The 15,816-nt window shown below is 48.1% G+C and overlaps 1 protein-coding gene across 1 annotated transcript in view; it reads right to left on the bottom strand.

Moving 5' to 3' along the window:
* The window catches only part of PRKX (protein kinase cAMP-dependent X-linked catalytic subunit), an 86,925-nt gene that overhangs the window by 51,285 nt on the left and 19,824 nt on the right, over window positions 1–15,816 (bottom strand). The window contains exon 2 of the mRNA XM_047715226.1: window positions 7,263–7,431. Coding sequence (XP_047571182.1) covers window positions 7,263–7,431 — 169 coding nt within the window. The remainder of the gene's footprint in view (window positions 1–7,262; window positions 7,432–15,816) is intronic.

The following is a 15,816-nucleotide window of genomic DNA, read 5'->3' as shown; positions in this document are numbered from 1 at the left end:
GTGCCGAGTGACATGAGCCAGACACAAAAGGACACATCCTGCCTGATTCCATGTATATGGGGTCCCTCGTGGAGTCCCATCCATAGAGACAGAGAGATGGTGGGGCCAGGGACTGGGAGACAGGGAAGGGAAGCGACTGCTTCATGGGAACAGAGCTTCAGTTTGGAAAGATGGAAAGTTCTGGAGATGACAGTGGGGATGCAATAGCGTGAATGTGTGCAATGCCACTGAGCTGTGCACTTAGAGATAGGTAAAATGGCCAACTGCTTGTTCAGGTGCATTTTACTGCAATGAGAAATTAAAATTTTTAAGTATATTCAAGAGTAGATGTGAACCTATGAAGAGCAAAAAAACGGGCTGTAGTTTACAGCGACAAGGAACACACAGGACGTTCTGACTCTGCCCCCCCGCCCGCCTGTCCCTGACCTCAGCTCAGAGCAGCGCCTTCCGCTGTTAACACTGACCACTGTGTTCTATGTGCAAAGTCTGTGGCAGGGCTCCTACCTGAAGGTGTTAACCAACCCAAAAGCCAAGCCTCGTTCATTTAGAGTCTATCGTGATGGCTTGTGATGCTGCAGAGGACTTCTGCCCTTAAATAAGAAGATGAGCCACCTCCCGTGGATGTCACTCTATCTGTTCTTGCTCACGTCTCTGTGCAACCTGAGGCTCTGGAAAGTTTCTTCTACTTTCTGACCTGTCAATATGGCAACCAGATCTGCCTCAAGGTGCCCTTGGCTTGCTCCATCCCCCATTCCAGGGTGTCCTCTGGCTCTGACCTCAAGGGTCCCCTGCCTACCACCAGTGGTTTTGATGGCCCCTAGCTGTTGGCTGTGCACCACTCTCTCCAGAGAGAGCTACGTCTTGCCCCTCTGTAAACAGGCTCCACTTCACGTCCCATCCACGCTGCTGGGAGTATGCCATCCCCAGTATATTACTGGGCCAGGTGGGGACAGCGTGTCCTCCTCCTCATGCTTCTGGCAACCCCCGCCCCCGGCAAGCGCACAGGAGCCCAGCAAACGCACCCGGGCTCACACGTTCCCACCTGCACCCCCACGGCATGCAGACTGCCCTGTTTTCCATCCACTTCTCCCCACTGCTCACTGGCACAGATGCTGCCCTTCCAGACACTCCCAGAACCTCCAAAACTCAAAGACACGTTGTCAGCATTTTTAAGCTTCAAATGGACAGAAGTGTGTAGAGTCAGAACAGGGTATTCTTTACCCTGTGACTACAAGGGCAACAAAGGAACAGCTTTGCCAACTACCTAACTGTGGACTAAGGGACATGGAAAGCAGACCCAAGCTGGTGGACCCGGAGAGATTGTTGCTTTAGGCAACATCAGCCCTAGCCTGGCTCTGCTTGCATGCAACAAGGCGCACCAGCTTAGGAACTGTGATGGGGTCCACAGGCTGGTCACCACGGATGCAGTGATGGAACTCCTGGCTCGGCGGCTGGGTCCAGAAAGGGATAATGGGACCCCATGCACACCCGTTTACTGTTTGCATCTCTGTCTTCAGCATTGGCTTTTCCAGCTGGCATAGCTCTGTCCCCCCAAGGGATTGCTGAAAGTGCTCAGAGCTTGTGGGTGGTCAAAAATGGAAACGGACAGAAGTCCTGGCATCTAAGGGTGGAGACCAGGGACGCTACTCAGCGTCCTACAGTGTCTGGGACGCCCCACATCACAGAGACATCCACCCCCAGATGTCAGGAGCACCCAGGCTGAGAAATCTGGAAGCAGCAACTTTCATCAGGTAAAGCCCGAGAGCTGGAACCCGTGTTAAGAAGAGGTAAAGGTGGCCGGAGCCATGCAGGCATGCGAATCATTCTTCTCATCCTGACAGAGATCACATCAGCACGACAAGCAGGCTTCCGGAATAGCCCTGGTGAAGCATGATCACCATCCACGACTGTCATTACCTGCCCGGAAGCCTGACTGATTCCGCCTCATGGCAGGCAGCACAGCACACCTGGAGCACACCAAGAGGTCCCATGCCAAATGTCGCTGCTCGGCGGCCAGCGATAGTGGTCCCACATCTTCGCCGCTCAGAAAGAGGGGCCACCGCCACCATCCACCAAGACCCAAGGTAAAGTCACTGGGCTCTGCTTTGAAAGCCCACCACCTCCTCACACCATGGGCAGGGTGGTGGGGGACACCTTAACAAAAGGCTCAAGGCGCCCATTTCCCAAAGAGCGGTCACCACATGGGAGCAGCTGCTTGAAAGCAAAGCCATCTCCGTCTCCAGAGTTTGCAAGCACACATGCAAACACTGAAGGGGAACAAGCTTCTGGTCAAGAAACACTATCCTATGTCCTTCAGAATGATGGGAACAACCAGTCACAAGCATCCAGGAGACACGTGGTTATTTTCTCATCTTGGAAAAACAAACAAAAACCAACCTGGCACGGTTAGGAGAAAGGAGAAGTAAGAGAAGGCTGAGATGGGGGAGGGACTGGAAGCAGACACACAGCAGGACACGGGAGGTCGTCAGACAGAGGTGTGGGGGGTTGCAAGTTAGTTCCTGGGACAGGTGGACCTGTCCTTGACCTCCTGCAGCCCCTCTGAGTCAATGGGGCACTACAACCCACGGTGCAGAGGGTTCGATAAAGACTGGGGTGTCAACAGAGTTGACCACGAGACGTCCAAGACAAGGCAGTGACAAGAATAAGCCCTTGTCACCCAGAGGTACACGGAAGGGGCCCTGAAAGACACCGCCCAGGGAGGGAAGATGGAGGAACCGCCCTCCCAGAGGACAGAAGAGGATAAATTCCCCAGTCCTGCGAAAGTGTAAGCAAAGGCTTGGGAATCCACATGGACTTCCATGAGAACATGGTCCCTGGAGGGCAGAGATGGGAGGCTTGTGCAACAGGGTTTCTCGCCACAGTGTTGCTCAAGATCCGGACACTGTGGTTGTAGGTAACGTGTCCTATTTCCTTATCCAGTCTGGGTGAGCAGCCCCCGACCCGTCTGCTACAGTGGGCACTTCAAATGCCCGATGAGGGAACGGCTCTGCTCTTCTGCTCAAGCTTTCTTGCTTTTGCCCTTTGTGATGGCTACTTTAGTGGATCAATTCCGAGAGGCCCTGGTACCCAGGCATATGATCTAACAGGAATCTTGATGTTGCTGGGTAGACATTTTTTTTTCCTGATGTGATTAACATGTACTGTCAATTGACATTAGGAGAAATACATGACTCTCCATAAGATGGGTGGGCCTCGTCTAATCAGCTGACAGCTTTAAGAGAAAAAAGTGTGGGTGCCAGGGCAGCTCAGTCGGTTGAGTGTCTGCCTTCGGCTCAGGTCACGATCCCAGGGTGCTAGGATCAAGCCCCACGTCAGACTCCCTGCTCAGTGGGGAGTCTGCTCCTTCAACTCCCTCTTCCTCCCTCCCCAACTTGTGCTCTGTTGCTCCCTCTGTCAATAAATAAAATATTTTTAAAAAGAACAAAAAAATGTGAGGTTTCCCGTGGAAGAGGGTATTTTGCCTCTGGATTTCACGGCGATATAAAAACTGTGCCTGAGTCAGCAGCTTCCCAGGCGGCTCTGCGGAGTTCAGATTCAAGACAGAAACATCAGCTCTGACCTTCGTTTCAAATCACTTGGCCAATCCCATGGATTTCAGACCTGGCAGCCCCTCCAATCACGGGAGTCTGCTCCCGAAACTCCATCTCTTTGCTCTCCTTGTCTGGAGCGTGGTATGTACTGTACCCAGGGTGTTCCCTCCCCATCCCTGCACTTGGCATCCTTGAGTTGGCACACCTGCCGTGTGCTGACATTTTTTCTGTGCAGACAGTGAGATCCGAACTCTGTGGCTTGGGGTTCTAGCAGGAGACAGGCAAGCAGGACACATGCTCACAGGAGAGACGGAGGAGGAGGGACTGGGGAAGGTTCCTCTCTACATGTACATGGCATGCTACTGGCCTGAGTTGGGGGAGAGCGGGTAGGCTGTTAACTCTCCTACATCACACAGAGCAGCCCACCACAGAGAATGATATGGTTCCCCGATGTCAATGGTGCCAAGGCAGAAAACCCTATTCTGGGGTCAAACGACTCTAGGACACCAGCAATTTCTAAGCCCCCAAAAGGGCAAGGAGCAGACCCCAGAGGCTGGTGTTTACACAGACCCCAAGCCTCTGTCTGGGGTGCAAAATCTGGATTCTGTACCCCAGAAAGTAAGTTACTCAGCTCTTCTAAAATTATCACCATGGGCTGAGCTGCCCTTTGGAACAACTATATCCCCAAACAGAACATGTTCTCAAATGTGCATTTAACGAATCCCCTGACATCTTTGCAAAAATACTAGAGAAGTGGTTCCCATACTGAGCTCGGACAATGCCACCGGTGGACTTGCCAAGTCACTCAACCCCAATTTCAAAGCCCAAATAACCAGCTTGATACCCGGAATCAACAGCATTGCATGTGGTCTCAAGAAATGCAAGCAAACCCTGCTCCATGTTTTCAGACAGTTTGGGAAGCAGGATTTGGGTGAAGTAACCTCCATTCACATGACAACCTACGCAGCTGGGGGACTAAATACATTCTTCACTGATGGTCTTTCCCCACTAGTACGTGTCCCTCATCACGTGGACCTGGACACTCTGGGGCTCCCATCCAGAAACGTGGATCCCATCCACAGCACGCTCTCCGTGCTACGTTCAGAGAATTTCCAGAGCCTGATTTCACTAGCTCAACTCCTACCCAGTGTGTAGACACACCTGGTCACTCCAGTGAGAATGCACAGAAAAAAGCAAGCGCTAGAAGAATATCGTAATATGGTCCACGTGCTCTGAGAGGTCTACTCTTGGCAAGTCACTAAGTAGGTGTTACAGCTGAATTATATCCCCTCCCCCCAAATTCCCATGTTGAAGCCCTAACTCCAGGACCTCAGAATGGGACCATATTTGGATATGGGGTCTTTAAAGAGGGCATTAAGGTATAATGAGGTCAGTAGGGTACATCATGATCCCACAGGACTCTCCCTTTGCCTCTTCCCCTGCTTGTGCTGTCTCTCTTTCAAATGAAAAAAATAAAATCTTAAAATCTTCTTAAAAAAAAGAAGAAAAAGAAGAGGGGATGACGAAACACGCACAGAGGGACGACCATGTAGGGACACAATGAGAACACAGGGTCTACACACCCAGGAGAGAGGCGTCAGGGGGAATCAGCCTCAGTCCCGCCTGGATCTCATACTCCCAGCCTCCAGGACTATGGGAAATAAATGTGTGTTGTTTAGGCCCCCTACTCCATGGTATTGAGTTATGGCAGCCCAAGTAGACAAACTCATTTTCCATAATTTTTAGGTAACGGTCACCTGGAAATGTATATCATTTCATATCACTTTACATCTTCAAAGGATCTGTTGTTGATAATAGTTTCTCCAGATTCTGAGCATTTCAGGACAGCAGACACAACAACGTGCCCTGTTTTACGCACTATCTCAGTACTGTGGGGGAAAAACCAAAAACGGACCAGGACCGGTAGACATATTTTTAAATGAGGTCCTACCACATTTTGCCGAAACCTGTGAGGATAACCCCTCTGAGAAGACTATCAGATTGTTCCTCAAATTCCATGTTGATTTAATGATGAGGAGACATTCGTACTCCTCAACCACACCCTTCACTGAACTTGACATATAAGAAGACGACATTTGACTGTGACCTGCACTTCAGTTTTCGAATCACAAAGCCCATCCAGAGTCCATCAGGTGTCAACACATGGTCATTGTGTCTTCTCAACCATGAAGTGGTTGGCTTGAGACTCCCCGCCTTGGGAAGGAAGCCCGAGACATGTGACAGCAATCTGGCAATATCATAACGGAGTCCAGGTCTCCCATAGAAGATATTTATTTAAAATCCTAGCAAGCTAATGATCCTCCCTAGAATCACTACTTTAATTCCTCCAAGAGACATAACTAGATGCTTTCCTTAATTCCAGAGGAAGATCTAACACACTCGTTTTTCTAACGGCTGTTCCACCGTGGACCGGATGGGAGAATTCACACATGGTGAGTGAGCAACGCTGAGTCCCCGAATCACTGGCTATTTCGGTTTCCAGGACTTGAAACCCTGAGACGCACCTGACCCTTCTTTATCGGCACAAAATCACCCGCAGCTCCATAAAAGGAAAGTAAAACCAAAAAAAAATTCAGCCTATTCATTTCTCCTCCCCATTAAATATGCAACAGAGTCGGGCCTCTGGGCAACACGCTGCTTTGGGCTTGGAGGATGGGGGGCTGGGACAGCTGTGCATTTACAGACATCCTTCTCAGAGTCTGCGTGCATGGGAGATGTTCCAGAGCTGTGACCAAGGGCTGTCTCTATGTGAGGACAGGTGTATCAGAGAAGAAAGACAGGAGTTGGTCCAATGGGAGGGATGCTTGGTGGGGAGACACACAGAAAGGAGGCACTGCAGGGGAGGGGTGGCCCCCCCGAGACAGGGAACGACCACAAGGATGGCACCGGCCCCCTTCTACTGCAGGTGGCTTTCCGAGATGGGACCATGGGTAGCAGGGTGGAGGGAAAGAGATAGCAAGCAAAAGGTAAACCTAGAGGTCAGTCCACAATGAGCCTTAAGTGGCTGGGGTCAGATTCTGGGGTCACTATTCCCCATGGATCTGTAGGTACCAACGAAGGTCACCAGACCGGTATCTGGAGAGGATCACCATAACTGGAAGATGAAGAATGTCTTGGAAGGAAGGAAGGAAGGATGCTAGGGCAATAACAGGTGAGAGGCCAGTATCAAACATCAGGGCAGAGACAGGGGGCCCCAGCTCAGGCAGGAGCTGTGGGGTAGGAATGAGAAGGACCGAGAAGAAGATGGCATAGGGGAGACATGGACCCCAGTTGGAAGGCACCCACACCCTGGATGGGGAAAGAGAGCCCTATCTGGGCCTCCCATCTGGCACCTGGGTGCATAATGGTCTTATCCTGTATTAGGAAACAGCATGGGAGGACTGGGATTTATTTGTTCAGTGCGGGGCACCCTCAACTGGACACATCTGTGGTGCGTCTAAATGGGAGATACAGTCGTCCTCAAGAAACCCAAGGAGTGGCCTGCATGAATGAGGCTGAACTGGTGACGGTGACCCAGAAGGGGACGAGGGGAATGGAGTGTCTGGTGGGACCACCCACACTCCTACTGCTCACCCGGGATGGGAGCAAGGCTGAGGCAGAGCCAGCTGTGACCTCACTCCATGCACCCACCCCTGGCCTGGCATCTCAGAGAGGGTGAGGACCCAGAGAAGGCAGTGGGGAGGGACTCACAGCTTGACCAGGAAGGGGTGGCTGACTTCCTTCAGCACCGACTTCTCGTTGTGTACATGTTGCTCCTGCTTTAGGCGGATGACGTCGGGGATGCTCATGACCTTCAGAGCAAAGAAATGCTTGGCTGTCTTGTCCTTGACCAGCTGCACCCGTCCAAAGGTCCCAGTGCCTGGAGGGGGAGACAGCACACCCGGCTGCATCAGGACCTTAAGAGAATCCATCAGCTTCTGCAGCTCCCAACCCTGGTATATGGCAGGTAAGAGTATTTCCAAGAAGCTCCTTCTGGAACTTTCAGGTGAGGGCATGTATGATACACACGTCAACAAAGACATGTCAAAGGCAGGTTGACAAAGACCTGCCTCGGAAATGTTCTTGCATTGGAGGGAAAGCTGGCCATCCCCTCTACACATAGGCCACTGTGGAGACTACACACATACGCACACACTCATACAGGACAGGTGGGATGCAGAAGTGTGGTAAAGACGTGTTGTGGCGTTTTTCTTCGGGATTTCTAGATAAAGGCAAAGGTACCAGGCACGGAATGCTCATGAAGAAGGCTCTTGAACACATTAATTAATGCCTGCTCAAAGCGCTTGGTCTTTATTTTAGAATTTGCTAAGGACTGGAAAATGGGATAGATACCAATATGACATGGGAACAGATGGGTACTCAGGTAGGATATAAAGGGAGAGAGGGCTGAGATTGGGGTGAAATTTTAAAATACAACTATGCAAGGAAATCCAACACTCTTTTGTATCCTGGTGGGACATTTCCAACCCAAATGCACTTTCTTTCTCCACCATCAGGTTGTCCTGTTCCTCTGAGCCTCAGTGTGGGGCATGGTGTCCACCTGTCATACTGGTGGGCAACAACTTAATGCAAACATGAGATCAAAGATCCAAAGGAATTCTTCCTGTGACTAGAGCAAAGGTAAAGTAGAGGTGCAGAAAAATGGAAATCGGTATGTGTGAGCGTTGGGATCCCGGGTGCCCAGTGAGCTTATCCATGTCAGCTGGGTTCTCCATTACCGTGTGTCTAAGCAACGAGGCACGGGAAGGGGTCTTCCCAGGGAAGAAAGCATGGGAAACGGTAAACGGGAAGGGTCTCTGGTTAGAAAAATTGCAATTAACCTCACTAAGAGGGAGAAAGGAACCAGGAAGATCTGTGGGGAAGACAAAGGACGCTCTCCTCCCTCCCAACACAACCACACAGCGGCGGACATCCTTTCTTCTTGCACAGGGTTTGGACCTACGTACGGTAACATGAGCAAGAGCATGGAGTCACACTCAAGCAAAAACATTTTGTTTTAGTGTTTTCTATAAATGAGACTTGCCGGGCTGTGAAATAAATCTCCTCGCCTCCTTGGTGGTGGGGAGGGGCGGGGCCCATGATGACTAACCTTGGCTTTTAGGCAGAGTTTCCGATCATGAATATTTTACCCTAGGAGGAGCAGAGAGGGAGCGGTGAAAACCCAGGAAAGCAAGTGTTGTGTAAGCAGCAGCAAATGATGAGGCGTGTGCTCATTGGAAGGTCACTGGGAAGTGAACACAGAACTGAAACAGGGTAAGGCAGTCAAGTGGGGTGAGATGCTGGGGAATCGAGTCCCAAATGGGAGGTGGGGTGGGGCCGGCTATGGTGGGGGAGGCTATAAAGAGGAGGAATCGGCAAAGCTTAGGGGTCTTTAGGCAGACATGGAGGTTTCCATTGGGTTAGGTGCACACAGTGGGGACACTAGCACCTGCTGAAAGGTGTGCCCTTTATTTGATTTGTGAACTGGGGCAAACATATGAATCCTTGGGCTTCTACGGTCCCTCTCTGGGACTGGACAGAGCACAGTGCAACCTGAAAGTCCTGCCATGTTGTCACATTTTTGTGGTAGAAAGAAGGCCATGTGGCTTCCCCTTCCTTTCTCTCTCCATACCATTCCTCCTGATCACCTTTCTCCACCACCCCTGGGGAAGGAGCCCCTTCATCACTGGGTTGCATTTACTAGATCGTATTTTGCGTTTTCAGCCCTAGTGTCTGACCTGCATCTGGACGTTCCTTGTGCCTACGTGAAAGACAACACCAACTATGACTCAGATTTTTCCACGGCAACGTGGAAACAACGATGCTGTAGGCAACGTCTTTCAAGCTCTGTCTGAGCAGGGTCAGCTGAAAGCACACAGAACTCCAAACGGGTTACTAATGCACTCAGGCAGCCGGAGCCTGAGCTACCCTGGGGGATGCGAGAGTCCCTGGACACCACAGTCAGGTGACTGGACCACACAGGACAGGAGTCTCGTTCAAGGTGGATGAAACTAGCATTCTACAATTTTCAGCTCAGCCAGCTTAAATGCACAGAACACAAGACAACATTAATGGTGTTGGTTGTAAGGCATAAAGGTGGTGGAAAGAAAATGGGCAGAGATTTTCCCACTTGGTGTTGGGAGCCTCACCAGTATATACCCCCAGGTCTCAATAACTCCCTTCAGAAAATAGAAAAGTCCATTTTTTTTAGCTTTGTTGCAGGTAAGGATGGCCACAGGATCTGCCTCTGCCCAGTAAGATACACAATGGAATAGCAGTCAGCCATTAAAAAGAAAGAAAAAAGGAAAGAAAGAAAGAAAGAAAGAAAGAAAGAAAGAAAGAAAACGGTTGGTTCCTGCCATTTGCAATAATATAGACGGACCTTGAGGATGCTATGCTGAGTGAAATAAGTCAAAGGCAAAGAAAGAATGATCTCACTTATATGTGGATTCTAAAAAGGAAAAAAAAAACCCTCATAGAAAAGTGTTCAGATTTGGGGTTATTGGAGGTGGGGTACGGGAGTAGAGACATTGGATAAAGATGGTCAAAAGGTGCAAAGTACCGGTTGTAAGATAACTAAGTCCTGGGACATTACCATACAACCTGATGACAACAGTTAACACTGCTATATGGTATATGTCAAAGCTGCTAAGAGAGTAACCTAGAAGTCCTCACAACTAGAAAAAGAACTTTTTTTAACTACATGAGGAGATGGATGTCAACTACATTGAGGTAATCATTTCAAAATACGTATCTGTCTACTCATGCTGTACACCTTATACTCACACAGTGCTGTCGACAATATCTCAATAAAACTGGAAAGAAAAAAGTCGTTACACCCAACAGGCTTTAAATAAAATAACATTTGCAAAGCCCATCACACGGCATCTCAGTGGAGGTAATAAATGAATTTTCCATCAGCATAAAATGAAGTCAGCTTCATAAATGTTCTATGTGATGGTGGTTACGTAACTCTATGCATTTGTCAACAAGTCATCAATGGAGACACTTAAAATGCATGAATTTTGTTGTGTGTATATTATATCAAGAACACTAACCGTCCCCCCCACCAAAAAAATTTAGGGTGAGATAGGTTTTTTTAAGTCAGCTCCATTAAACATAACTGGCATTTGTTTCTACTCCTTATTCTTTGGGGTAGTAGATGCAGACATATATCAACCATTGACTGAATGACAGAACATACCCTATGGGAAAAGAATCCTAGACCAGACTATGGGGACTAGGGACAAATCTACTGCTACAGGGCGAAAGAGAGAAGGGCTGATATTCCCACTCCCACGTTATCGTTATTCCAAAGTCAGACACGTGCAAAACCTATATCTGAAGAAGTTTCGGCAATCATGCAGCTGAAGAAATGTCATCTGAAAAGAGATGCTATGGGGTTGCTCACCTTCTGAGGCAGATTCTCTATACCACGTCTGTAATATCGGGGAATGGAAGTCCACCTGGGATATCAAGTCACCAAAGACGACCCATGACACTGGGAGAACCAACTAGAACTATGAAGGACCAACAAGAACTAGAAATGCCCAGGGTGTGAGAAGCACTCTTACTTAGAGAATCACGGGGAAAATGTTACTATAAGTTTAGCTGTGATAAAAATGCTCCAGTCAACACACCAACTTCCAAAGTACCAAAGACTGCCATTTTGCGGGGGGGGGGGGGGAGGGGGGGTCCATGCTGGGATTGGACTGTAACTTGTGGCAGTAGGCTCATGTTTTCCATACGTGTGTGATTAATCCCTGGGCACATGTTAGTTGGATAAATGTGCAGATGACTGAATTTATGGATACGCCAATGGACGAATCCATTTAATAGAAGGAGCAGCAGAATATCTCTTGCCTAAACCAACGGAGGTCCTTTTGCAAATGTGGGCAACATCAGAGGAACCCACATAGAATGAGAAGCAGGAGAGAGGAGGAGGTTAGACCCCAGGGTGGCATCTCGATACTATGTTCCTGTACGGCATAAACACCTTCGGCCCTAAATACCTCAGATTTCACAGAGAATGCACCATAGAGCATTTAAAGCATTTCCATGTATTTGTAAAAAGAAAAAAAATATATATCTCCACTGTAATCCAAGTAAGGTCCAGACGGGTGTTAATGGGATCAAGAGAAGCCAGTTCCTAATTTCATGGACACCCTTTGATTATGGAAGATATTATCTCTGGGGATGAGGGCACATGGGGACTCTCCCATCTATTATTTTACAACATCTTGTGAGTCTCGAATTATGAATAGTCACATATTTCACTTAAACGGTTTTAGAAAAAGTCATCTTGATCATCATACCCTCGATGGGAATCCTATGTTATCATCTTCAAAAAGCCCTATTACATGACACCAGGGTGGCTCAGTCCATTCAGCACCCAACTTTTGGTTTCAGCTCAAGTCTTGATCTCAGGGTGGTGAGGTCTCACCCCACATCAGGCTTTGGGCTTAGCACACAGTCTGCTTAGGATTCTCTCTCTGTCTCCCTCTGTCCTTCCTCCCCACTCATTCACACTATCTAAAAATGAATAATTTGAATCTTTGAAAAAAAGGAAAGAAAGAAACCCTATCACCTAAGGCCACAGATGCAGGATCTGAATACAGATATTTTGCAAAAGGAATTCATAAAGTCTCTTGCTCCAAGAACATCTGTTCAGTCTGATTAGCTGGATGTCCGATGACTGTCAGAGGTGACTGGAGCAGGTCACCTGCTGCCTTCTCCCTTATCTGAGTGTACCTTCCTTTGCTACCATAAAAACAAAGAAACGAACAAAAAAATTAGGAGGAACAACATCCCGAACCAGCTGCTAAGAATCTTTCCCTCCTAGATAGTTCCTTTTAGGTTATTTTAATTTTTTTTTAACTTTTATTTTACTTTTTTTTTTCCACCACACATTTAGTCTACTGCTAAATTTAGTTCAATGATTTCACTGTTTTTTGACAGCAGTGAAAAGAGGCATTTCCTGTAGTTTCTTATAAAAGACTTCTCGTGATTTCTTCCCACTGTCCCTGTAAGTTTTTAAGCAAGTGCCACTAATTGATGGGCCCATCCTAGCCCGTGGCGCTGAGCCTGACTGCTGGCAACTGCAAAAATGAAGAAATGAGAATGAAATGAAATTCTGTCCCCACTGACACCACACACTCCCAGAGACAGAACCGTACCTCTCGCTGGCCCCCCTTCAAGCAGAGTTCCCCCACAGATGGGTGCCCCATGAGGTCTTCCACTGTAAACATACAACTAACTACAAGGGGGACATGCTCTCAGTTCCCAAGGAGCTCATAATCAAACACACACACAAGAACCAGAACACACCACAGGTCCAAAAGAGCATTCAAACTGAGCACAGGAGTTTAAATACCTAATCCACGGCCTCGCTATTTACACGCTGTGGAAAAGAACAAGAGAAGAATAAAGAAAAGGTAGCAATTGATCCCAACTAAAGAACCCCTGGCAGCCAGTCCAGACAGGTCAGAGTGAACCAGTACCAGCTGCAATTACATAAAAGTATTCACATGTACACAAATAATTACAAAGGCATTTCTATTTAAACAAAGACAAAGACAGAGGTGCCTGGGTGGTTGAGTCGGTTAAGCGTCTGCCTCCTGATTTCAGCTCAGGTCGTGATCTCAGGGTCATGAGTTCAAGCCCTACATTGGGCTCCACGCTGGGCGTGGTGCCTGCTTAAAAAAAAAAAAAAGAAAAGAAAAGAAAAGAAAGGAAAAGTAAACACAAAGACAGACTTGGATACTGGGTTTGATTCGAATGTGTCTGTATTCAGGACTCCTACCTCCTCCCCAAAGGCACAGCCAAAATTAAATGCCACTTCATTTATTTATTTAATCCGGCTATGACAATAGGGCTTTATTCTGTGCCATGGAATGGACTCTGACTGGGTAACAGAGAAACCATGTTCCCTGATCCTAGGGCAAACAGAGTCACAAAAGGAGTTAAAGATGGAGAGACACACAGTCATGCGATAGATGATGGGTGGATGGATGGATGGATGGATGGATGGATGAATGGATGGATGGATGCATGGATGGATAGATAATGGAGGGATAGATGGATGGATGGATGATGGATGGTTAGATGGATGGATGGATGGTGGTGGATGGATGGATGGACGGATGGATGGACAGACAGATGAATACATGGGTGGGTGGGTGGGTGGATGGAGAGAGACACTGACTGATTGAAAAGATAAATGAGACAGATAATGGATGGACAGAAGCATAGAGGAGAAGATAATAGGAGCTCATAGATCAGCACAGACAGACACAGAAATCATAGGCAGATGATTGACAGATAGTTGATATAAGTAAGATAGATGAGATCAATAATGGAGGGATGGGGTGGATGGATGGAGAGACAAAAAGATTAGACAGCTAGTAGATAAATAGAGATATAGACAAATAAACAGGTGGTTGATACATACATTGATAGATGATGGAGAACAAAAATGAGATAGGTAAGAGATGGATGGACGGACAAATGGACAGAAAGACACCAGCTTATAAACAGACAGACAGTTACTAATTCACTTTTTAAGCATATTCCCCAAACAGAAAAGAAAACTTCATCAAAACCCACTTGGCATTAACACTTAACTTCCTGCTTCCCATAATAATAGGCCACACAACATTGGGACGCTCAAAACTACTCAAGAGCTTCAAGCACAGAGAGAAAAAAAGAAAAGAAACCAGCCCAAGTCCGAGACCGTGTCCGCCCCCCATCCTGGAAGAGCCTACACCCAGCACGCCATGCGTGAGTAGAATAGTAACATGCGGACGACAACACTTAAAAACACCAGCTGCGACTGCTAGGAAAGGAAGTGAGAGTCACTCCTGACACGCGGGAGGGACGGCACAGCCATGCCTGAGTTAAAGACCCACGTAGTTCACTATCACCCCCATCCTGCATCATTTCCTAACGTGCAGTGTCTCCTCAATCAGGACGCTCCATGCACTATCCAATGGGCATCCCAGATGCTAAGGAAACAGGGCAGGCACCTTCCAGGGGACGAAGGGAGGGTGCAGGAGACCCTGTGCCCCTGAAATGGGGGGATGGTCCACAAGCCAATGGTGAATGGGAGATCTACAGGACAGCTTCCTAGCAGGGCTGCAGAGACGTGGGAAGGAAATGCTGGGGTGCATGCTTTCCCTATGCATACTGCAGAGAAGCACACTTCAAAGGGGGTGTCCCCAGGAGTAAACAGAGCATACCCCACTACCCTGCCCATTGCTTGGCCAGTCACTGTGCCCTGCCCTGCATTTCCAGGGAACATGTTCCTTCCTCCTCCTTCAACTTGGTGTAGTACATTAAGGTACAGAGGGTGACAGAGGGGGTCTACAGTGAGTAGTACTGACCACAACCCTTCCTGGGTGGCACCCCCCAAGAAGCTACTGAAGGGTCTGGACCGTGCTTCAGATCCAAGATTGTCTGAGGATGGTACACCCCTGTCCTCCACCCCGCCATGGCCCAAGATGCACCAACAGTACATAACTTGGTGGAAAATGACACAGCCTTCATTCAGCAGGTGCCTGATGTGGTCTGAAGGAATTCAGCAAGACTGGTACCCAGCAGGAAGGCTCTCGGACTCCATGAGTGACCTAGACAGCTGACCCTTCAGGAACACAGGGATTAGCAGTGCCAACCCCCTATGCAGCCAAACATTCCTCATGCAACTTCTGACTGCCCCGAAACGTAACTACTGATAGCCCACTGTTGACCAGAAGCCTACCTCAGGACAGTGGACTCCCACACGGTGTGCATGTTCTATGCATTATTTACTGTATTTTTACAATAAAGTGAGCTACATAAAAGAAAATGTGATTAATAAAATGCTACGGGAAATACATTTACAGTACCGTACTGCATTTATTGTAAAAAAAGAAAAAAAAATTAGAATTAAATAAAAATCGTGTGTAAGTGACCCGTCCCAGTTCAAACCCACGGTGTTAAGAGTACGCTACTATAACACAGTGCATGAATTTATCACTGTAAAACTCTCCTGTTTTGTTTTTGTTTTGCTTTTTTTTTTTTGGCATTTCCCCCTCCTGGTAATCTCAGAAAAGGTTATACGCTACAATATATGAAATAGTATCTAACACATGCAATCCTCTTTCAAAAACCCACTTTTTAAAATTCTTGTTGGGGGTGCCTGGGTGGCTCAGTGGGTTAAGCGACTTGCCTTCACCTCAGGTCATGCTCCCAGGGTCTTGGGATCGAGCCCCACATCGGGCTCCCTGAT

Source organism: Lutra lutra, chromosome X, assembly GCF_902655055.1.
Source record: "Lutra lutra chromosome X, mLutLut1.2, whole genome shotgun sequence".
In the NCBI taxonomy this organism is placed as follows: domain Eukaryota; kingdom Metazoa; phylum Chordata; class Mammalia; order Carnivora; family Mustelidae; genus Lutra; species Lutra lutra.
Note: the sequence above shows the minus strand (reverse complement) of the source record. Positions and strands in the feature narration are given on the sequence as shown.